At 50.3% G+C, this 23979-nt stretch overlaps 6 protein-coding genes across 6 annotated transcripts; 4 read left to right on the forward strand and 2 right to left on the reverse strand.

Moving 5' to 3' along the window:
* Positions 1 to 2140: 2140 nt before the first annotated feature.
* Positions 2141 to 7819, forward strand: FPOAC1_008362 (uncharacterized protein; the record flags this gene model as incomplete). The annotated part of the gene is made up of 3 exons (XM_044852806.1): positions 2141 to 2663; positions 2722 to 7658; positions 7709 to 7819. The coding sequence occupies 3 exons, from the start codon at positions 2141 to 2143 to the stop codon at positions 7817 to 7819; spliced, it is 5571 nt and encodes a 1856-aa protein (XP_044705476.1).
* Positions 7820 to 8640: 821 nt separating this feature from the next.
* On the reverse strand, positions 8641 to 9256 carry FPOAC1_008363 (uncharacterized protein; the record flags this gene model as incomplete). The annotated part of the gene is made up of 4 exons (XM_044852807.1): positions 8641 to 8820; positions 8879 to 8929; positions 8996 to 9136; positions 9254 to 9256. 4 exons carry the CDS (start codon positions 9254 to 9256, stop codon positions 8641 to 8643), a joined length of 375 nt encoding a protein of 124 aa, XP_044705477.1.
* Positions 9257 to 9878: 622 nt separating this feature from the next.
* Positions 9879 to 11555, forward strand: FPOAC1_008364 (uncharacterized protein; the record flags this gene model as incomplete). The annotated part of the gene is made up of 1 exon (XM_044852808.1): positions 9879 to 11555. The coding sequence occupies one exon, from the start codon at positions 9879 to 9881 to the stop codon at positions 11553 to 11555; it is 1677 nt and encodes a 558-aa protein (XP_044705478.1).
* A 1885-nt stretch (positions 11556 to 13440) lies between these two features.
* Positions 13441 to 15394, forward strand: FPOAC1_008365 (uncharacterized protein; the record flags this gene model as incomplete). Its single annotated transcript, XM_044852809.1, has 3 exons — positions 13441 to 14362; positions 14416 to 14757; positions 14811 to 15394. The coding sequence occupies 3 exons, from the start codon at positions 13441 to 13443 to the stop codon at positions 15392 to 15394; spliced, it is 1848 nt and encodes a 615-aa protein (XP_044705479.1).
* Positions 15395 to 15810: 416 nt separating this feature from the next.
* FPOAC1_008366 (uncharacterized protein) lies at positions 15811 to 21949 on the reverse strand (the record flags this gene model as incomplete). Its single annotated transcript, XM_044852810.1, has 6 exons — positions 15811 to 17409; positions 17461 to 18443; positions 18495 to 19311; positions 19379 to 19480; positions 19972 to 21822; positions 21884 to 21949. The coding sequence occupies 6 exons, from the start codon at positions 21947 to 21949 to the stop codon at positions 15811 to 15813; spliced, it is 5418 nt and encodes a 1805-aa protein (XP_044705480.1).
* A 511-nt stretch (positions 21950 to 22460) lies between these two features.
* Positions 22461 to 23828, forward strand: FPOAC1_008367 (uncharacterized protein; the record flags this gene model as incomplete). Its single annotated transcript, XM_044852811.1, has 3 exons — positions 22461 to 22688; positions 22748 to 23324; positions 23374 to 23828. 3 exons carry the CDS (start codon positions 22461 to 22463, stop codon positions 23826 to 23828), a joined length of 1260 nt encoding a protein of 419 aa, XP_044705481.1.
* Between the last annotated feature and the right edge of the window lie 151 nt (positions 23829 to 23979).

Below are 23979 nucleotides of genomic sequence, written 5' to 3' on the forward strand. Positions count from 1 at the left end.
CTGGCATACCTACCAAACGGATGTAGACGTACTGTACAAGTGTCCAGCTCGGAATTTTCGTGGGCCTCCCGTACCCCACTACCCATGAAAGACAAGCATCAACGTCCACTTTCTTTCTCATCAAATACCGTTTTCGAATTGCGATAGATTCTACCAACTACGTAAGTGGTCGAGAAGTCACAACAATGGCAACGGAGTGAATTTCCATCAATATTCCGTCCTTGATTGATTCTTTCTGAACTCATCATATCATCTTAAGCCTATCGAGGTCATGATGAGAAAATTTGTGCCCCTCTCCACCGCCTCGTCAACGCCTCACTCATGTCCCCAACTTCTCATTCCAACAATGATTCGACCCCCCACATTCTCCGTCCAGCATCGACTTCCCGAGCCTAGTGGGGTCGAGCTATAATGATCGCTTCCATCCACGTACCTTACGCGTAAAGCACTGTGCATACATGGTAGTTCAGTGACTGCGAAGCCCTGAGGCTGTTTCGGCGAGTTTCTTGATAAATTGAACTGACCGAATCTTGGACTCTGTGATGTACTACCAAGATATCTCTCATCAATGCTATTTAATTGTGCGACCCTTATCCGTACGTGGCATGGCGTCTTGTAGATCTCGTTTCGCTTTTGCATGCACCAACGGTTGTGGCTATGCGCAGTGGTTTCTGAGAGGTGCAGATAAGAGCCGCAAACTTAACCTCACAGCAGCGTATACGGCCGTTGGATTCAACCACATAACTCTAATACTCAACCATGGCTTAGAGACAGATAGCAAATATGGAATGATAGGTAGCTCAACACATCTACAGTTTGTAGCAATCATGAGAAGCTCGGAGTTCCGGAAACCGACGGATAAGCGAGTAAACAACAATTCACCATGAATTAACTGTACGCATGTATCGGTACCTAACCGAGTTGATCATATCGAGTGGCAGTTGAGAAAGACGCGAAATTGCATGGACCAAATAGATGGCACCGCTTTTTGGCCTCCCTTACCTAGGTATTGTATTCTACATACTGTCATGATCCATCTTTGCTGTGCCTCTACGCTCGCACCCCTTCTAGCTTATTCATAGATGTTCTGACTGGCGAGCAAAGACCCTCTACTCTGTATGTACCACAACCCTTGGACCCTTTGGATTGCTGGTGGTATGGCTTAGGTGTCGTCACCTTACTTCTTTGGCATTGACATGGCGCCTTTTTCTTATCGTTCCTGGGCCGAAAACCCAATCGCTGACCAGTAGATATCAAGACCGAGCATGCAGAAGAAAGAGAGCCCGCTCGGCCGAACTATCTTTGGATGATCGATCGTAAATACTGATAACCACCAAAACAACCAAACTCACCTCATTCATTCAAACATGTTGATGGTGCCCCAAAAGGCTGGTTTCTGGGGAAAGTGCTCCCCTGGACGCCCCTGGCTGGTGCACGCCTACACATAGTCACTAAACCTAGATAGGAATAGCTCTTCAATATGGTTGAGAAGCGGGCTGCACGCCAAGGACCCGCAGCCATGTGTGGCTCGGGGATGTTCCACCCAAGAGAAAGTACCGGATACTCAACCGTGCTACAGCGGGAGTGAGAGCGTACAGGGCGCCCTGACAGGGTACTCGATGTAGGGGGACAGCCCAGGAGACAACAGACCGGGGTGTGGCCTAGAGCCTCCCCCAATTTTTTTTCAATCGATGAACTTTTTGGTGGGCCGGTCGTTCAACAATCGACTCCTCCCTCGTCGTCGGCTACAGTCGTTGTTACCTATTCGTACGGGCCATCCGCACGTTTGGTTGGAATCTAGCTCCATCTCTCCTCTAATCCTTCCCATTGATTCTTGCTGGTAGGCAGAACGGAATTGTAATCTAGGCCTTCATATTCATAGACTTTCCGGCCACTTTCTTCTGCCTCCATCATCCTCCCCCTCCCTCATCTTCTTTCCTACCTCCCCGCCAGCTGCACTCTTCAGCTTGGGAGTTTCTTGCGACGGTTCCATATTCTTTTACGTTGGGGTTAAGCGGGCCCCCGGTATAATCACCGTCAATTCGACCATCCTCTCGCACCAATTCTAGGTTGCGATTGCCAATTCGGCCTTTTTCGAGATACCCTTTCTTTCACCTCCTCACGACCTAATACCACCAAAATGCGTCCCGAAGTCGAGCAGGAGCTCGCTCACACGCTGCTCGTTGAGTTGCTCGCATACCAATTTGCTTCTCCCGTTAGATGGATTGAGACCCAGGATGTGTTCCTTGGTGAGAGGACTGCTGAGCGAGTCGTGGAAATCGGTCCTGCCGACACCCTTGGTGTCATGGCCAAGCGAACTCTGAAGTCCAAGTACGAGGCTTACGATGCCGCCAAGTCCGTTCAGCGAAATATCCTCTGTTACAACAAGGATGCCAAGGAGATCTACTACGATGTTGATCCCGTGGAAGAGGAGCCCGAGCCTGCGGCTGCTTCTCCCAGTGATGCTCCTGCTTCTTCTTCTGCGGCTGCAACTGCAGCTCCCGCCGCTGCCGCTGCTCCCGCCCCCAGTTCCGGCCCCGTTGCCCAAGTTGCCGATGAGCCTGTCCAGGCTGTTGACATCGTCCGCGCTCTCATTGCGCAGAAGCTCAAGAAGCCTCTTCTTGAGGTTCCTCTCAGCAAGGCCATAAAGGACCTTGTCGGTGGTAAGTGGGACAAGATAACCCATCCAATTGACAAGATTTTAACGTTTGATGTTTCTAGGCAAGTCTACCCTCCAGAACGAGATCCTCGGTGATCTAGGAAAAGAATTCGGTTCAACCCCCGAGAAGCCCGAAGACACACCGCTTGATGAGCTTGGTGCCTCTATGCAGGCCACTTTCGATGGCAACCTGGGCAAGCAATCGTTGTCCTTGGTTGCCCGACTTATCTCCTCAAAGATGCCTGGTGGCTTCAACATTACAGCGGCCCGAAAATACCTCGAGTCTCGATGGGGTCTTGGACCCGGCCGACAAGATGGTGCCCTCCTTCTCGCCCTCACAATGGAGCCCCCCGCCCGATTGGGCTCTGAGGGTGATGCCAAGGGTTTCTTCGACAGCGTTGCCAACAAGTATGCCACAAATGCTGGTATCAGCTTGTCTACAGCTGCTGCTGCTGGCCCCGCTGGTGGTGCTAGCGGTGGCATGATGATGGATCCTGCTGCCATTGATGCCCTTACCAAGGACCAGCGTGCTCTCTTCAAGCAACAACTCGAGCTCCTTGCCCGATACCTCAAGATCGACCTCCGAGAGGGCGAGAAGGCCCACATCAACTCTCAAAAGTCCGAGAAGGTCCTGCAAGCCCAGCTTGATCTCTGGACTGCTGAGCATGGTGATTTCTATGCTTCCGGTATTGAACCTGTCTTCACTCCCCTCAAGGCCCGAACCTACGACTCCTCCTGGAACTGGGCTCGTCAAGATGCCCTCAGCATGTACTTCGACATCATTTTCGGGCGTCTCCAGGCCATTGACCGTGAGATCGTCAGCCAGTGCATTCGTCTCATGAACCGTTCCAACCCTAAGCTTCTCGAGTTTATGCAGTACCACATCGACAACTGCCCCACCGAGCGAGGAGAGACTTACAAGCTCGCCAAGGAGCTTGGACAGCAGCTTATTGAGAATATTCAGGATGTTCTTAATGTCGCTCCTGTCTACAAGGACGTCGCTGTCCCTACTGGCCCTAGAACCACTGTTGATGCCCGAGGCAACCTCAACTACGAGGAAGTCCCCCGTGCCAGCTGCCGCAAGTTGGAACACTATGTCCAGCAAATGGCTGAGGGTGGTAAGATCTCTGAGTACGGTAACCGCACCAAGGTTCAGAGCGATCTTTCCCGCATCTACAGACTTATCAAGCAGCAGCACAAGCTGTCCAAGACCTCTCAGCTTGAGATCAAGAGCTTGTATGGTGATGTCCTCCGATCACTTGCCATGAACGAGAGCCAGATTCTTCCCAAGGACAACAAGGGACGAAAGGTTCTTAAGAACAGCCAAAGCAAGGGCAAGGTTGAGACCATTCCCTTCCTTCACCTCAAGAAGAAGGGTCTCCACGGCTGGGACTACAGTAAGAAGCTTACTGGCGTGTACCTGAACTGCCTGGAGGATGCTGCCAAGTCTGGTGTCACATTCCAGGACAAGCACGTTCTCATGACTGGTGCCGGTGCCGGTTCTATCGGTGCTGAGGTCCTTCAGGGTCTTGTCAGCGGTGGTGCCAAGGTCATCGTTACCACCAGCCGCTTCTCCCGTGAGGTCACTGAGTACTACCAGGCCATGTACACCCGCTATGGTTCTCGTGGCTCTCAGATTGTTGTTGTTCCCTTCAACCAAGGTAGCAAGCAAGATGTTGAGGCTTTGGTTGAGTACATCTACGACACCAAGGAGGGTCTCGGCTGGGATCTTGACTTCATTGTTCCTTTCGCTGCCATTCCCGAGAACGGTCGTGAGATTGACAACATTGACTCCAAGTCTGAGCTCGCTCACCGCATCATGCTTACCAACCTTGTTCGTCTTCTCGGATGCGTCAAGGCCCAGAAGACTGAGCGTGGCTTCGAGACCCGACCTGCCCAAGTCGTCCTGCCTCTTTCTCCCAACCACGGTACCTTTGGTAACGATGGTCTCTACTCCGAGTCCAAGCTCGGTCTTGAGACTCTCTTCAACAGATGGCACTCCGAGAGCTGGGCCAACTACCTCACCATCTGCGGTGCTGTCATTGGCTGGACCCGAGGAACTGGTCTCATGTCTGGCAACAACATTGTTGCTGAGGGTGTTGAGGCTTTCGGCGTCCGCACTTTCTCTCAACAGGAGATGGCTTTCAACCTTCTCGGTCTTATGTCTCCCACTCTGGTTGACTTGTGCCAGAACGAGCCTGTCTTTGCTGATCTCAACGGTGGTCTCCAGTTCATTCCTAACCTGAACGAGACCATGACTAAGCTCCGCAAGGATATCATGGAGACCAGCGAGGTCCGACGTGCTGTTGCTAAGGAGAGCGCCATCGAGAACACCATCGTCAACGGTGCTGCCTCCGAGGTTCTCTACAAGAAGAAGACCATCGACCCTCGTGCCAACATCAAGTTTGATTTCCCTAAGCGCCCTGACTGGAAGACTGAGGTTGAGCCTCTCAATGACAACCTCAAGGGCATGGTCGATCTTGAGAAGGTCGTTGTTGTCACTGGTTTCGCCGAGGTTGGTCCCTGGGGTAACTCCCGTACCCGATGGGAAATGGAAGCCTACGGCGAATTCTCTCTTGAGGGTTGCGTCGAGATGGCTTGGATCATGGGTCTCATCAAGAACCACAACGGCCCTATCAAGGGCAAGCCCTACTCTGGTTGGGTTGATTCCAAGACAGGAGAGCCTGTTGACGACAAGGATGTTAAGCAGAAGTACGAGAAGTACGTTCTCGAGCACTCTGGTATCCGTCTGATCGAGCCCGAACTGTTCGATGGCTATGACCCCAACAAGAAGCAGCTTCTTCACGAGGTTGTCATTGAGGAGGACCTCGAGCCCTTTGAGGCTTCCAAGGAGACCGCCGAGGAGTTCAAGCGTGAGCATGGCGACAAGGTCGAGGTCTTTGAGATCCCTGACAGTGGCGAGTACATCATCCGCCTCAGGAAGGGTGCCTCTCTCTGGATTCCCAAGGCACTTCGCTTTGACCGCCTTGTTGCTGGACAGATTCCTACTGGCTGGGACCCCAAGCGATACGGTGTTCCCGACGACATCGTCTCTCAGGTCGACCCCGTTACTCTGTTCCTTCTTGTTTCCACTGCCGAGGCTCTTCTGTCTTGTGGTATCACTGATCCTTATGAGTTCTACAAGTACGTCCACGTTTCCGAGGTTGGTAACTGTGTTGGTTCCGGTATGGGTGGTGCTGCTGCTCTCCGAGACATGCACCGCACTCGCTTCCTCGACCAGCCTGTGCAGAACGACATTCTCCAGGAGTCGTTCATCAACACCATGGCCGCCTGGGTTAACATGTTGTTGATGTCTTCTTCCGGACCTATCAAGACCCCCGTCGGTGCTTGTGCTACTGCTGTCGAGTCCATTGACACTGGTTACGAAACCATCATGGAGGGTAAGGCTCGCGTCTGTTTCGTTGGTGGTTTCGACGATCTCGGTGAGGAAGGCTCCTACGAGTTCGCCAACATGAAGGCCACTAGCAACACTGTCGACGAGTTTGCTCACGGCCGTACCCCCAAGGAGATGTCTCGCCCTACCACCACTACCCGAAACGGATTCATGGAGTCCCAGGGTTGTGGTATCCAGATCATTATGACTGCCAAGCTTGCCCTTGACATGGGTGTCCCCATTCACGGTATCATCGCTCTTACTACTACCGCCTCTGACAAGATTGGTCGCTCCGTTCCTGCTCCTGGACAGGGTGTTCTCACCACTGCTCGTGAGAACCCTGGCAAGTTCCCTTCACCTCTGCTTGACATCAACTACCGCCGTCGCCAGATTGAGCGCCGCAAGAAGACCATCAAGCAGTGGCAGGAGTCTGAGCTTGAGTACGTTCATGACGAGATTGACGCCATGAAGTCTCAGGGTGCCACTTTCGACGAGAAGGAGTACGCTCAGGACCGCTTCGCTCACATTGAGAGAGAGGCTGCTCGTCAAGAGAAGGAACTCCTCCGCAGCATGGGCAACAACTTCTGGAAGAGCGATCCCAGCATCGCTCCTCTTCGTGGTGCCCTCGCCACTTGGGGTCTTACTGTTGATGATATCGGTGTCGCTTCTTTCCACGGAACTTCCACCAAGGCCAACGACAAGAACGAGTCCAATGTTATCTGCCAGCAGCTTCGCCACCTCGGCCGTAAGAAGGGTAACGCCGTCTTGGGTATCTTCCAGAAGTACCTTACCGGTCACCCCAAGGGTGCTGCAGGTGCTTGGATGATGAACGGATGTCTCCAGGTCCTCGACACTGGTCTTGTTCCTGGTAACCGCAACGCTGACAACGTTGATCCTATCATGGAGCAATACGACCTCATTGTCTACCCCAGCCGAAGTATCCAGACTGATGGTGTCAAGGCCTTCTCCGTCACCTCTTTCGGTTTCGGTCAGAAGGGTGCTCAGGCTATTGGTATCCACCCCAAGTACCTGTTCGCTACTCTCGACGAGAAGACCTACACTGAGTACTGCGCCAAGGTTGATGCCCGTCAGAAGAAGGCCTACCGCTACTTCCACGATGGCTTCATCAACAACAAGCTGTTCGTTGCCAAGAACAACTCTCCCTACGCTGACGACCAGCTCAGCAAGGTTCTGCTGAACCCTGATGCCCGTGTCACTGAGGACAAGAAGTCTTCTGAGCTGAAGTATGGCCCTGACTTCATGAAGCGATCTGAGAAGGTTGTTTCTTCTACCAAGGCCAAGGAGACCGAGCAGGTTATGGAGGCACTTGCTCTCAAGGTTGCCAACAAAAACAGCCAGGTCGGTGTTGATGTTGAGGACATTTCTGCCGTCAACATTGACAATGACACCTTTGTTGAGCGAAACTTCACTGCCGACGAGATCTCCTATTGTCGCCAGGCTCCTAGCCCCCAGAGCTCTTTCGCTGGCCGCTGGAGTGCCAAGGAGGCTGTCTTCAAGTCGTTGGGTGTTGCCAGCCAAGGTGCTGGTGCCGCTATGAAGGATATTGAAATCGTCAAGGGCGAGAACGGTGCTCCCACTGTTTCTGTAAGTTGACTCCTGATAACAAAGAAAACACGATGCTAACAAATCTTCAGCTCCATGGTGAGGCTGCCGCTGCTGCTCAAAAGGCTGGTGTCAAGGACATCACCCTGTCCATCTCACACTCTGATAGCCAGGCTATCGCTGTGGCTGTTGCCAACTTTTAGATGCATACAACAAGAAGGAGGAGGGATTTGTACATGTTTGGTTTGGACTTGGTAATGGGCGTTTGATGAAGATGTATTTCGATATGATGCCTTGCGCTTTTGATGATATATGCCGGTGGCCATGGTCGATTGTACTGGGCCTATCTTGCTGATAGAACTCGCTGTTAATTACTCCGAGTAACGTTTTACGCATAAAATAGACAATTCCGTTAAATTTACCTAAAGAATGGAAACCCGTGAGTTGTTAGTTACTGAGCGTGATACGTAGTAGACCCAAATCAGGAAAATGTTGTCTCGTCGATTGGTCGATGCTGTCGCCAATCTCTCAGTCAAACACTGTGGCATAGTCTGAAAATCCAGTGAACGGGCACCATGGAATCTATGCTGGTATAGTCTCAAAGGGGCAATATGAGTTATTCGCATCCGTACTATGTATGTATATATGGACATGGTGGTCTGTTTATGTTAGAGACTCTAGGACCAGGAGCCTTGGATGATAGATACACGTTAGACATGCACTCCTAATTTGCAACGATGGGAAGTTGTGCGGCATTATTTGTTTGCGGAATTGCTGCCTCTTCTGGCTTGTTTTTAGCTTCATTCCGAAGCGGTGTATCTCGTTCGTGAAGCAACCTGAAAGCTGGTAGCTGGTAGCTGGAATGTGTATCCGGTTGCCACAGAGGACCAGGCTTCCTCCTCTTCTTGGTATTTGCTGCCATAGGACCCCTTAGACTCCCTAGTAGCCTGGTGCGAAGTGCCTAAGATCTATGGCAAACAGCTCTGAATGCGCAAGGTATCGTCGTAAAATTTCGTAATTCAGCTTATTGACCTCGTCCCCGACCTCGGCCTCTGCCTCCACGACCACGGCCGCGGTCGCCACCTCGTCCACTGTGGTCTCCTCTTGAACCTCCTCCTCGTCCGCCGCGGAAACCGCCTTGCTGGCCCTTCTGCGATTCGCTAACTTGGTCGATGATCTCGTCGGGTACTCTCAGGTATTTGATCTACTGCTTGTCAGCTCCTCCTATCTTGGCCAGTATGTATATGACCGCCTTGACGTACGTTGTTGCCCTTGACATAGACCTCCGGTAATCGCACGAATCTGTCGCCCTCCTATGTTCCGAATTATTAGTATTTCCACCAAACAAGTAATCAAGGCTGCGAGCGAGGAAAGCATACCGGACTTGTCTGCACAACCTCCTTGAGGGTGAGATTCATCCATGTATCGCAGGAAACCAGATGACCGTTGAGTGTCTCTCCGTTCTTGAGTTCGACCAGCATGGGGTGGCCTTGGGCGGCGTTAAGTAGACCGAGGGGTAGCTATTCCATCCATGTTAGTTTTCGGTATAGGGAAGTTGAATCTTAGATCAAGGATAGCTAGGTTCCAGGTTGATCAAACCTTGCGGTATCGGTACTGATAATAATCTGTGAACTTACCATTATGTCGGTTGTTGCGCCTGTAGCTATCTATGTGGTGTATGATGCGCTTGCTAGAAACTCAAGGTTGAGAATGGAACGAACAGCTCAGTGGCGCGGCTGTTCGGTGAGCTACAAGGTGAGAGCGTCTGTGTGCGGCTAAGGCCTCGAGAGTTGCATAGCCCCGCTTCAAGGTTGCTGGCGCGGCTATTGTGGGAATACCTACCTATGGAAGAGTCAAACTAACAGAATTAATTATTACTGAACTTAACCTCGACATCAACGACACAGTCGCGTAGCCAATATGCCCTGGCTGCAATTGGCACATAAGGGGCTCAGGCGGTATCATTGGACAGGGAGTCACAAGTGTGTCCTGCCCAAGATATCTAATGCTTCGATTCAAAGGCAGACTCCAAACCAAATACTTCAGAGCGCAAACCTAGCTCAATGGCGGAGATTTGGGACCAGCAATGCTGAAGACTCAGTAACTGCAGATCAGGCGCAAGTCTTGAGTTCTTTTCATGAGAAGTTTGAAGACCGGCGTGGATACGAAGAAAAGAAGCAAGGGAGAGAACATCAGTTGCAATCCGACTTGAAAGTGGACAAAAATACTACGGCAAAGTCTTCAAACCCTGCTCTTGATCAAATGTTACCAGACCTGGAACATGTCTCAACACAGGTTCTGATTGATGCCCTCATGAGATTGCGGGCATCACCATCAAGTGAATATACCCCGTTTGTAAAGAACAAGTTCCAGAGAACTATTCATATTGTCAAGTATCTGCTTAAACATCGACAACATCCTCTCAATCCCCTAATTTATGAGAGCATGATGTCTGCTATGGCTTATCCTGATGGTTCGAGCCAAGGAGTACGCAGATTATTAGAAGATATACGCGAGCAAAACGTTCCGCTCACTGCGGACATGTGCTATCTTGCTCTTCAAGCTCTCACTGTTCACCCCGAACATTTACTGCGAGAGAAGGTTGTGAAACTTTTGGATGACTATTGGTTCGAGCTCACCCAACCTGCCAAACAGAATATTGCTCTGGCAATGCTTCGAGAGGGTCAACACGAACTGGCTATGGATAAGCTCAACGAACTGTTGGATGGCCCCGACCAGGTCGACCTTTGGGTCTATGACATTTTTATTCTGGAGCTCGGCAGAGTGGGCTTTGAAGACGATATGCTTCGTCTGCTGAAGAAAAGGAAGCATGCTCGGGGTACCGATGCCCCTTTCAGAAATATTCAGCTGATGGCTTTGGACATGTTCAGTCAAGCATTCCATTACGCTGGAACACTCTATTTATGGGATGAAGTTGTCAAAACTTCAATTCACAACCCATCTAATGGTACCCTTGAAAATATCCTGGCGACCGCCGCGAGACACGGCGACACCGAGCTGGCCAGCCAAGCTCTCGCGAAGCTGTCGAGTCGTGGAAAGCTCTCCCAGCATCACCACGATGCTGTCATCGAGGGTTATGCCAACGCTGAGGACATTGTAGACGCGTTTTCTGCGTTGAACGTGTTACAGAAAACTGGGTGGCTCGAGGACCAAGGAACTACGCGGCCTCTCTACAGGGCTTTACTCAGGAACCGGGATCTCATTGACACTGCAGCCTCCACCATAGAGACTATGCACAAGGAGGGTCCTGTGCCTTTGGACGCGGTCATGGTTACAGTCGAGGCCATGGCTAAAACCCGAACTTCAGAGTCTGCCATGCCACTCTTTCGCAATGCATACCTCCTTAGCGGCAGAAGTCCCCGGTTCAGCAATATTGGGCATCTAGTCAAGCACAGCGTCAAAACGGAAACAAAGTATGAGCTTGCAAAGATGTGCTACGTTGAACTGTCCAAAACCAAGATCCCAACCACGTCGACGACAGAAAGCGACCAAACTGCTACGCCCAATGAGCCCCTGTCTGATGAAACTACTTCTGAAAAAGAAACCCACACGGAAACTGCAGCTCCCAAGACATGGCTGGAGCGTGAGAATGCAATGGCGGCACTCAACGTGATAATACCAGTCTGCGCAGAGGTAGGCGACTTTGAGCTAGCGTTTAAGCTTATTGGATATGCCAAGGCTGCAGTACCGCAATACATCCAGCTCGAAGGTGGTGGAAGAAGGCCCGACTCAACACTATGGCGATCTTCTGAATGGGTCGAACCATTCGTCAAGATGGCTCTGGATGCGGAGGATTCTAGGGTGTGGGATATCATAGACGAACTGGACCAGGGTACCGACGCCCCAGCTTTGATGATACACAAGGAACTTCAAAGACGACGCATCAAGAAGCGTGCCGGGCAGCGGGGAGCTTGGTGATAAACCCTGGATGATTTCACAGAAAAGACAACAAGAATATGGTATACTCACAGTCGTGGACGAATGAGGTTGTCTGGAGAGTTGATAAGACAGGAGCTCGAAAAAGACTACCGTGCTACAACATCCAACCACTCGCCCTCGCTCTCGCTCTCGCTTTGCGTCATAGCCAGTCAGGCCAGATCAGCATCATCTAGTGAGCCTGCGATGTTAGACCTTTTATTAGCGTAACGAGATACGCCATGTTGTCGCGCCTTTTGTCTAGCGAACCAACTACCGTGGACAGATGAGCATTGGTGACGCGACGAACATAATAATGAGACCTCCCTTCTGCTTCACAGGGTAGCCATGAGGCCCTGAGTTTGAGCGGTAGCGCGGTCTATATTCTTATAGTAAGCAGGGTCCCGAGGTATCCGGACGCTTGGAATGCGAGCACGGGCAAAGTTTTAGCAGGACATTCAGAAGTGAAACGGTTCAGAAGCTCAAAGAGCTTAGGTATTAATGACTGACTGTACATCAAAAGTTCCATGTGATGACACATGCATTATTAGAGTGATTGGGTATTTATTTATTGCAGTAAGGGACTGGAATATGAGAGGAATATCATGTGAAAGGGAGGATTTGTCAAATGAACCACCATTGTATATATGCCGAGATAATAGCTATATGGTGTAATTTGTAGCAGTTTAACTCCCGGGACTCGGCATTGAAACTCGACCGTAAGTAAGCCTCAAGTCGCAACAAGCAACTCAGAACCGGGGAGATGTCACACCGAGGGTGATTAATCCAGGGGATTGATGGTCTCTAATTGGTTGATCTATACGATACACATCCCGAGACTACGGTGCGATTGCTAAGCTTTATCGAGTCTTAACTGGGTTAGTCTCTACCTTAGTAGTCAACCTCTTTTGCGTCTGTTAGTGCTGATAACGCTTGTCATTGCATATGAGAAGCAGATGGAATCAAAAGACAAATCGCAGAGTTTTTACTCGTTTAGCACGAGGAGTAAAGTGAGTTGGCAGATTCAAAAGTGCAGCTTAGGTGAGAAATAAGAGACAAAAAGCAATTCATATATTAGGCCAACTGAGGTCCAAGTCTTGACGACGCAGTAAGCGGACCAGACAGTAAATAAATAATGTTAGTGTTCACATATTCATATACCATAAAACAGCCGTGTATCTGAATATTGAATGACGACATGTAGGTTGGGAATTGTCAATCTTGCAGTGTTGTAAAGCGCTGTAGATAGTAAACGAGTGGGTGGTCATCTTTGTTAAATCTTACGACACTTGTCCAAGATCTACGGTCAAGGGTTAACTAGATATCATCCCGGCGATAACTCTAAACACCTTTCCATGCGAGACTGCAGATCAGAGTCAGCCCTAAAGTCCGCTAGGTCCAGACTCTGGTCCATCACGGATGAGTAACTCTTGATTACTATATTCCATATTCCAGTTAGCGTGGCTTCGACTGAATACAATTACAGTCATAGCATACTAAAAACTCGATGGAACTGGGAGTAGACCGAGTACCGAAGATGATTGTCAGCGGCGATTGGTAATAATCATGTCTGTTAGCCCGAAGTGGCTTGCATGGACCTTGCTTGTCTCATTGCTGATGGACTTGACAAGACACACACAATATTACTAACTAATTCCGAGATTTGAGAGCCCGGGCGTGCTAAGCTCCGTGGAATATCTACCTTTCACCTCTTTTAAGGGAGGGTGGCCTGGTGGGATAGAGAGTATAAGATGGATTGCATGCCTCATCTCTAATATGTTATATCTCAATCAACAAGAATAAGGTTAAAGAGAGCTTCTCATACCTCTATATCCTTTAAAGGTCCCCTGATACCCTTGCCTCAATCCAAAGTCATACCCAACTCATAATGTCGGACATGATCAGAGATGCTCCCTTGGGGCAGCTCATTCGTTTCGTCACTCGCAACAAATATCTCCAATATCCTGAAGAGAAGCCCGACTTTAAGCTCCCCGAAACCTGGGATATGGTCATTAACAACCCAGACGTCATCATCGATGAGAATTCTGCCGCCAACAATAACGGTCCCCTTACAGGCACAGCCCTGGCTTCCTCCGCTTCCTCCACCGTCGCAGCAACTGAAGATCCCAAGGCAAAGGGCGAGACGGACAAGGAAACCGAAGATATCGAACGCGCTGATTCAGTCCCTGTGAGACTGCATCGCTCTAGATCGCCTCAGGAGACGCAAGCGTACACCATCGATCGTCTAGAAGCCGACGAGGAGCACGATATTGAAAAAGTAAAGTCTATTCCCGTCGTACCAAAGCGTACCAAGGATGGACATATCCTCGTGGACTGGTACTACAGCGACGATAACGAGAACCCTCATAACTGGACCAACAACAGACGACTTGGCGTCGCCTTGATAATCTGCCTCTACACCTTTGTTGTCTACACTTCGTCAGCCATCTATACTTCCTCGACAGAAGGTGTTATGCGCGCTTTTGGCGTAAGTCAGCTCAAGGCTACCCTCGGTCTTTCTCTTTATGTTCTCGGCTACGGCACTGGACCTCTTTTGTTCTCGCCTCTGAGTGAGATCCCTCGCATCGGTCGTAACCCCGTTTACATCGTCACCATGTTCCTCTTTGTCATCATCTCCATCCCTACGGCGCTGGTCAAGAACTATCCCGGCCTTATGGTTCTTCGATTCCTTCAAGGTTTCTTTGGTTCGCCTTGTTTGGCTTCCGGTGGTGCTTCACTGGGTGATATCTACAGTTTCATGGCTCTTCCTTATGCCATGATGGCCTGGGTTGCTGCTGCTTACTGTGGACGTAAGTATCTCCTTGATATTCTTCAATCAGTATCACCTACTAACTCTTCACAGCTGCACTTGGTCCTCTTCTCAGTGGTTTCGCCGTCCCTGTCAAGGGTTGGCGCTGGTCTTTGTATGAAAGTATTTGGGCCTCTGCCCCTATCTTCATCCTCATGTTCCTCCTCCTCCCTGAGACCAGCGGTGCAAACATCCTCCTGCGCCGTGCTGAGCGTCTCCGTAAACTCACAGGAAACCAGCGCTTCATGTCACAGAGTGAGGTTGATCAGCGCCACATGAAGGTTTCCGCCATCGCTCTTGATGCCCTCATCAAACCCATGGAGATCACCATAAAGGATCCAGCTGTTCTGTTTGTGCAGATCTACACTGCTATCATCTACGGAATCTACTATTCCTGTAAGTCTATTTAGTTCTGAATAACTAGATTTGGTAACCTAACTGTTTTCTAGTCTTCGAAGTCTTCCCTCGCGTCTACCCTGTCTATTACAACATGAACCTGGGCGAAATCGGCCTCGTCTTCCTTTGTGTTCTTGTCTCATGCATGATCGGTGTTGGAGTCTACCTCGCTTACCTCTACTTCTACATGGATCCTCGCATCGCCAAGCGCGGTTGGCCCATCCAAGAAGCCCGTCTCGTCCCAGCTCTCCCGGCCTCTATTGGACCTACTATCGGCTTGTTCCTCTTCGCCTGGACAGCTCGGGCCTCGATCCACTGGATCGTGCCAACCATTGGTATCACCATCTACGGTGCCACCGTCTTCGTTGTTATGCAGTGTATCTTTGTCTACATTCCCCTGAGCTATCCCACGTACGCTGCCAGTCTCTTTGCTGCAAATGACTTCTTCCGAAGCGCTCTTGCTTGTGGTAGCGTCCTCTTTGCGCAGCCCCTATTTGACAACCTCGGTGTTGACAAGGGCACGAGTCTGCTTGGCGGTTTGAGTGTCATTGGTATCATCGGCATCTGGTTGCTGTACTTTTACGGCGCCAAGCTGCGATCGCTCAGCAAGTTTGCTGTCTACGATCATGTTGAGTAAGTCGATGGTACACGATGCTTTCTGGTCCATATAATGCCTCTTTTGAAACGCTCTCGATGATATAACGATAGATTGGAAGGACTAATATGATGGAAATACCACGGAATATGGAGCAGTGCATTCATTCATTTGTTTGTTTTAGGGCCGGAATTAATAAAGTTGGTTATTACAATTGGCTCCTCGGATTATGAAATGCCTGCTATAGTGAAAAGCTATGTTTATCAATACTCAGCTATCTATCTATTGTGCATAGGGGTATCTTCAGGCACGAATGCATAAATTCGAAATGCAGTCGCATACCAACAAGGAGGCTATCCGCTCAATGAATATGTGTTGGCAAACCCTCCCAAAACAATCGTCGGTCCTATGTGTGAACCTGTAGATAAAGAAGATGAAACAATGCAATCGAACAATTCTTAAACGCCTGACCATGGCTCATAATTATAGCCAGATGATTGACCCCCGGCATGCATGGAGGGGTTGTGTGAATTTTGAAAATACCAACTCGGTGGTTGCTGCTGCTGCTGCTGCTGCTGGCTGGATGTTTGACCCTGTTGGTTTTGATGTGTAGATCCTGAATATGCTGGATAATTTGCCTGTTGCTGTTGACTGTAAGAGTTGCTGCTGCCATGAGCATGCTGCGGCTGCTGTGTACCTGGACGCATTTTAAAGTTCTGGCCAGAAGCTGATGCCAGTTTAGCAGCTGATGTCTGCGCATAGACGTTTGGTGTTTGGTACGAAGAGTTGGTACTGTACGAACGATCATTCCGGCTCGACGTACCAGACCACTGGTTTGCAGTCGAAGGCTTGCTTTGATAAGATGTGCTCATAGTGGTCGGTGCTGCCGGAGCTGCCGACATAGCTGCCTGGTGGCTTGCCGCAGTATTAGTTCCGCCATATCGCCCGTAGTCATTATAGCCAGAGCCGCTGGGCATGTGTGATGATGTGTCGTAGTGAGTACTTGGTCCTGCAGTTCGTTGTTGACTCATGTCAACAGGAGGAGGAGGCTGGTAGCCCCTTGCCTGATCTGTGACCGGTGTTCTGGAATTGTTTCGTTGACCCGTTCTAGAAGTCGTGCGAGGGACCGCAACTTGCTGGTATGGAGACTTGCGGGCCTGTGCCATCATGGCTGCTGTCGCAACTGGTGACTGACGTGCTTGAGCCTGAGCCTGGGCCTGTTGCATGGCTGTACTGGCCATTGCTGCTGCTTGTTGAGCTGAATCGTTCGACAGGCTCTTGTTCTTCTGTCGGCTTCTCTGACTGTGTCGTGTATCGTATGACATTTGTGGCGAGACAGTCGCCATGGTCGTCGCAGGCAATGCAGACATCGTCGTGTTAGGACTTTGCCCCCAGTCCGATGGCTGCGAGTTTGTGGTAGACGCACTCTGTGCGTTTGGGTGAGGAGGCTCGGATGGAAGACTTCGTCTTACCCTGCCGCTGTCACTTGCACCGTTGAGTCCACCGCTGCCAAAAGCGGTCCAGCGTCTTGTCTCAGAGGGGGCAATAGTTCCAGCTGGTGCTGGAATGGGAGGTGGAGGATGATGGACTGGTTGTGTTACTTCAGGCAGAGTGTGGGAATAGTTATCTCTCTGCGAAGCTGCCGTAGTTAACGGCTGTAAGTTCGTTGGATAAGGGTTAGCCTGTGGCATGGCTAAGTTTGAAGTAGATTGATAATAACTGTTCTGTGTTGTAGCGTGGGTGTTCGTGTCGGTATTAGTGACCATGTTTCCGATGTTCATCTGTGGGTACGAATGATCTTGAGAAGCAGTCTGCTGATCGTCGTCATCCTCTTCCTCGTCACCCTCTGCTTCAGCGTCTTCAGCGTCTTCGGCATCCTCCTGTTGCTTTTCTTCTTGCTCTTGCTCTTCCTCCTCGTCGTCGTCATCGTCATCGTCAATGACGATTTCCTCTGACTTTTTGGGTTTCTTTTCTCTGTTTCGTGGTTTCTGAGGTGCATATTCGCACGCAGTCCCATGATTTGAACATTCAGTGCAAGTTGGTCTCTCCCTTGGGCACTTTTTCGCGTTAGCTTGATGATGGACGACAGTGGAACTCGAGACACCTACCTTAGTCTTTCGTTCTTTACACGGGAAGCAAGCTGTTCTCGACTTGCCCATCTTCCTCGCTTTCCGCTTAGGGGACGAAGTATTATCGGCGGTCTGAGACCCAGCTTGTGCCTCAGAATCTGTGTTGGGGATGCTCTGGGCGCCAGACTGCGGCACTAATTCTTTGGTGGTCCTAGGTCCGTTTGAATTTTGGCTGCTCTGAGCAGAAGCGCTTGCCTGAGCTGAGCCCTCCCGGTTGCCAGGATGGACAATCCGGAGACGCTCTGCGCCGTACTTGACAAGCATGTTCAATGACTCCCGCTGCAGTTCGGGTGCTTGATTAGAGAAGATCCCAAATTGCTCAGGTGACAAAGTCGTGGGGTCTACGCCGGCATTGCTAAGCATTGTCGTTGCTGCCTCTCGCCGGCGTGCTGCTTCGGCTGCTGAAACATTTACCGGCAAAGTGACAGGACCAGGTTGACCGCCTGCTTGTTGAGATCCAGTTCCGTTTGTAGCTCCTGACGCATCTCCCATTAATTCCTGAGGATAGTCATTGAAGCCTTGTTGTCCAGTATTGTCCGGCGCTTGTCCGCCGTTCATGTAGGGCAAGTTTGTTTGCCCATTAACCACTGGCGCTCCAGGATAATCCGGGGGAATCATGGGACCGTCAGTTGCTTCAGACTGCGATGTGTCGTTGTTTTTCTTTTTTCGCTTTCGGGGATTTCCGTTCTCATTCTGCGCCTTGACCGAATCCCGCTTCTTTCTTTCCTTCTTGTCCTTCTTCTCTCCTCTGGGTTTCTTTGGTGTCTTCTCTTTCGCCTTTTGTTGCTGTTCTTGTAGTTTTTGTGCACCTGGGCCTAGCTGTCGCGGTGGCGGTTTAAAGTGTGCAGCAAGTTCGGCGACTGTTTTGTGCAGAGGAGTATGATCATATTTGATCGTGATGGAACGAGTGCTACGGTTGAAGGCAATAACGATGGATCCTCGACAGTCAAACGCAGGTCGTGCTATGTCATAATGAGCTCTCGAAAACGAATGCGGCCTAGACATAAACTTACCGTGCAGGGTCGGGTCGGGCTCTCTCTGACTGAACTCGCCTACTGTTGTCTTTGATGGATTTTTGGCGGTTTGTCGACTCCAATGCTGGAATGAATCCTTGCACAAGTACGTAAAGGTCCACCCTTGTGCTCCTCTAGACACCTCCCGGACGGTCCATGTACTTCCGTCTGCTGAACTGATTGTTGAAATAATATGTTTGGCGACTGATCTTTGAAGTGCTGGGTCGTCTTGGGGCTGATTCATGATGGTGTCGTTCGCGAAAACAACACGCGATAGCTGCCCCGCATCCTGGTCGCCATTCACTCCTGTTGATTGCGCTCCTCCCCCCGAGGGATCAGGATTGTTTGGGCTACCATGGGTTCCGTTCTCCAGCTCTGACACAGTCAATTGAAACCGGACCGTGGCCCTCAACTCTGTAGTAATCGCGACATGTTCAGCTCGTGTCGGTGTCACCTTGGCATCTAGGATACCTCGCAGTTGGTTCTGTAGCTGCTCAACCGAATCGCATTGCGAATTATTTGACACGGTTGTTGTTTGCGCGCCTCCAAAACCCAAACTCGCGAGGAAATCGGCCATAACGGGGCTGGTGTTGGCGCGGTGCCCGCGATTCGGATAGTGTCGCACTCGACGTAGAAGCCGAGAAATATAATCGTCCGCCCAGGGTTCCTTCTGGGGCGATGGATCTATGGGCGCCGGTGATGGGAGATTCTGACGGTATCGACATCCAGCGCCAGTATCTGGTGTTTGCGGGCTTGCGAACAACTGAGTGGCTGCCGATGATGAAAATGCCACTGATTTGACGGATGAGGTAGGGTGCTATTTAGTTAGCTGCTTTAGCTAGCTCTACATGGATTGCGACTAGGGCAGTTTAAGAAAGTCTTACAGAAGGCGGACAGCCAACCAGTCTGGTTGGGCTTTGTGCACGGACGTCTTCAGCTCCAGGGGATATGTCCTGACTGCTGCTGCTGTCCTCGCCTGCAGTCCACTGAAAAGTACTTGGGCTTTGATAGCTAGCAGACGCTGAAGGTGGCGTGTGCATAAGCCCAGCTGATGGATCTTTCGTCACGTCCACCATCTTTGTGCCTTCTTAATAGGAATATATGACAAAAAGATGCTTAAAAACATTACACGTATGTATGAAGGATTCAACACTTAGAGAAGGGTGCACAGTTAAAATTTTGTAGTAAAGTCAAAAGAATAATGTGAAACAATAAAATTCTAAAAATTAGGCAGCTCGATATTGAATGTCCTAATTTTTAGGATTTTAGTCATTCACACTTTCAATATCACGGTCACGGTCACATCAATAAGCGAACAATGATATTTCCTTGAATATGCCTAACACTCCGCTCAGAGCCTAGAATATACGGTATTCGACTCGCGGGCTCCCTACCGAAAGTCAATCCACAAACGCCAATGCACTCGGCACACAATTGGGTACCTAGACAGTCCGCGCTCTCATGAGTTTTCTTCTACCCATTGTTCAACCCTCTCGATCAAATCCATTTTTCTGCCAGCCGTACTCATGCCCTTGGTAGCAAGCAAGTCCTTGAGCTGAACCACCGTCATTTTGTTAATGCTGCCACTATCGATTGCTGCCTTTAACTGCTCCATGTTGAAGGAGGAGCTAGAGGCCTTCTCCGATGTTCCTCGTGGTTTCTTTGCTGGCCTTTCCACATCCTCATCGTCTGTTTCGCGTTTGGTGGCGTTTCTGTTCGCAACTTTGCCTGCTTCTTGCGCTAGGCCTTCGGACCAATCTTCCAAGTAACCGCCTGCGCGTTTGCTAATGGCTTTATACTTGGGCTCTGTTGCATCATCCGCCTTTTCGGGCACTTCTTCTTCCAGTGCTAGAGCCTGGAGGATTCTGTAATGCCATTGCAAAGCTGGATTAGGGTACTTCGATGGGTTGTACATGGCCTTTGGCAGTTGAAGTTGCTGGACAATGGTTCTCATTTGTGTTGTGAGGTCGTCGGAGCTCCGTAGCACTTCACTAGGAGGGTTGATGTTTCGCAAATCGTCCAGGAATGGTAGAGGGTAAATCCAGAGACCGGCAGGCAGGTAAGGGGTACCCGAGTCGTCATCAGACCGCTCTCTAGACGGTATGATAGCGGCCAGCATCGGCTGCGCATTGGCACGAGTGATGCACCAAGCGATGCCCATCTTATCGTCCTTAAGCAGCTTTTGCCAAAGCGCTGTAAAAACTCGGCTTGAGCCAACGTAGTCTTCTTCACTTGGAAAGATGAATGTAGACTTCTTGGTACTGGCCCATATGGGAAGCGCACTGCGGGGCTTGAAGCCAATGATACGTATGATGGGCGATCCGAAGTCCTTCAACGACTTTTGTTCGTCAGGGGTAAAGTAGACATATTCGCCCCCAAACTTGTAGGCCTTCTTTATCTGTCCCTTCTGAACTACCATGGCACTATCCTCTGAGACGCGTGTGGTTTCGCCTGTAGCAATTTGCGGCTTTTCACCATCCAACCAGATGTAACAAGTCCGGGCTGGAACTTGACGGTGCACGATGTTATACCCCTTGACAGAGATCCGGAGTCCAGGCGCGATCTCGAATGGTAGATTTGAGAACAGAGCTCGTTTTGCCGTTTGTTTCGAGTTGACGTTTGAGATCAGGGAGTTGAGCAAAGTCAATCCGTCTCCCGATTTTGATGTTCGAACCTCAGACATGTTCGCTTCTCCGACAGGGTCTCGATAGATTATATCATCGTAGAACTTGCGCATGTCAAAACTGTCGTCACCCCTGGTAATGGGGAACAGATCTATCATGATTCCAAGGTCGTAGAGATCCTTGGCTCGAACAGCCGCAGCAGACTTGGCTTGTTTATCTGAAGCATGGGGATCGGCATTGTCAGTCACAATGAACAAACGACGACTTCCGAAATTTGCCGCTTTGGTCGTAAAGATCTGGTTCGCACAGAACAGCACGTTGGACATGCTGACGGGTTCATCCGAAGGTGTCAACACCTCATCTTCATCTTCGCCTTCCTCGACCAGGGCCTTTAGAGCCTTGACGTCTTCACCCGCAGGAACGTCAAGATCAGTGAACAGGTAGCAGTGCGGATAGCCCAAACTACTTCGGCTATCACCTGAGTCTTGGAACTTGGACTTCTCAGTACCGAACAGAAGAATACCCATCATATCCTTGGGGTTGGAGATGATGCGCTGCTCCATCAGGTGGTAGGCGCATTTTAAAGCCGCCTGCACAGGGCTGTCGCGATCTGCCTTCTTGGAATCCGAAGGTGGTGGCGGCTCCAACATGGACTTGCTCACATCTATCGCGAGCAAGACAGCGTCCTTCTGTGCCTTGTAGCTCTAAGAGTGGAGTGGATCAGTATGAAGTTGAGATGGGATAGCAGAGACTCAACCAACTCACGTTTTCGTCAATCTCTTGCTCCCCTTCATCTTCGTCCTCTTTTCGCCAATCTTGTTTATCGGCCATTTTTGATGAGATCTTTGTTGTTTACTAAAGATTGGTCAATCTCATTGCGCGGGTCAGCTCGACTTTAAGAGCTGGTGGTTGATCTCATGTTAGTGGGCCATAGCTTTAGGCAAACGCGAGCTATGTGACAAGGGTCAACGCGCTGCCTGGCGCGAGATCACGTGACACATTGGATGAATTGGATTAGATTACAAACTCGGCAATTGGTTGAGACAATGTCTCCAATAGCGGTACCTTCCTCACCGCGGGATTTCCGCGGGTGCCGCATGTCACTTTTGAATGGAAAGCCTCAACGAAAAATCGATATGATGCGCTGCAGACGATCCCGGAGTCCATGGAGATGCATGCATCATCGCCGCCCACTTAAGTTGCATGTAACATCGGCAATATTTCCTAACACCCTCAATGCCTCATGATTCCAAACTCTCCCACTACTTTCAATTGAAGACCTGCTTCCTTTTTTTTTCCGTCTGTACTCTATATTCAAAAAGTCGTTGATAATTTATTTACAATGGCTTTGAGAATATCTACAAGCCAGCTCTGCAGGAGCGTTTCACAGGCCAGTTCGCATCGTCTTGCGTTACCCCAGATCGCTACTCAAAGGCGGTATCTGGCCACTACTGTTCATCCTGTCACCCAAGATGCGACCGGATCCAAGGGACCTACAGCCATGGTCTTCCTCAACATGGGAGGACCTTCGACTACTGACGAGGTTGGCAGCTTTTTGAGTCGTCTTTTTGTAGGTCATCAGCAACGAGTTGGCTTCCCCGAGTTCCCGCACACTGACAATTGTCACAGGCTGATGGTGACCTGATCCCTCTTGGTCCCCTGCAAAACTACCTCGGTCCTTTGATTTCGAAGCGGCGAACTCCCAAAATCATCAAGCAATACTCTGCAATTGGTGGAGGATCCCCAATCCGCAAGTGGTCCGAATACCAAAACGCCGAGATGTGCAAGATCTTGGACAAGATCTCACCAGAGACTGCGCCCCACAAGCCATACGTCGCTTTCCGATATGCAGATCCATTGACTGAGGAAATGTATGAGCAGCTGCTGAAAGACGGGTTTGGTAACGGCAAGGGTGGTCGCGCTGTCGCATTCACACAATACCCCCAGTACTCCTGCTCGACAACAGGTAGTAGCTTGAATGAGCTGTGGAAATGGAGGCACAGACTCGAGGGCAAGACCAACAAGGAGTCCGGCGACGGTACTATTACATGGAGTGTAATTGACCGCTGGCCTAACCACAGCGGTTTGGTCGAGGCGTTTGCGCAGAATATTGAGGCCAAGCTTGCAGAGTACCCTGAGGAGCGAAGAAAGGATGCTGTGCTACTCTTCTCCGCTCACAGTCTACCCATGTCTGTCGTCAACAGAGGTTCGTACGCCCGTTGCCTACTTTTGCAATAATTGTTAACAAATGACAGGCGATCCTTACCCAGCTGAGGTTGCGGCAACTGTCTACGCTGTCATGCAGAGACTTGGCTTTTCCAACCCCTACCGACTCTGCTGGCAGTCTCAGGTTGGCCCGTCTGCTTGGTTGGGACCCCAGACCTCGGATAGCGTAGAGCACTACGTCTCTAAGGGTCAGAAGGATCTCGTGCTTATCCCTATTGCTTTCACCTCCGATCATATCGAAACTCTTTACGAGTTGGACCAGGAGGTTATTGCCGATAGCGGTAGTCCCGAGACCGTCAAGCGAGTTGAATCACTCAACGGTAGCCCTGTGTTCATTGAGGCTCTTGCCGACATTGCCAAGAAACATCTCGCTGAGAACAAGGCTTGCTCGAAGCAAATGGGTCTCCGATGCCCTGGTTGCAAGAGCGAAAGATGTGCTGAGTCAAAGCGATTCTTCGCTAGCCAGCAGGCTGGCCTAGCGTAACATGATTGTATGTTATTGTATGAACATTGTTGAGGGATGCGACCGGGCAGTATAACGACAGTGTATTATACCTTTACAGGAGGCTGGGATGTGGCATGTAATCAAAAAGAGGCACCAAGACATTCGATGTTGGTGCGAGACATATAAGATA

This window comes from Fusarium poae, chromosome 3 (assembly GCF_019609905.1).
Source record: "Fusarium poae strain DAOMC 252244 chromosome 3, whole genome shotgun sequence".
Classification (NCBI taxonomy): Eukaryota; Fungi; Ascomycota; class Sordariomycetes; order Hypocreales; family Nectriaceae; genus Fusarium; species Fusarium poae.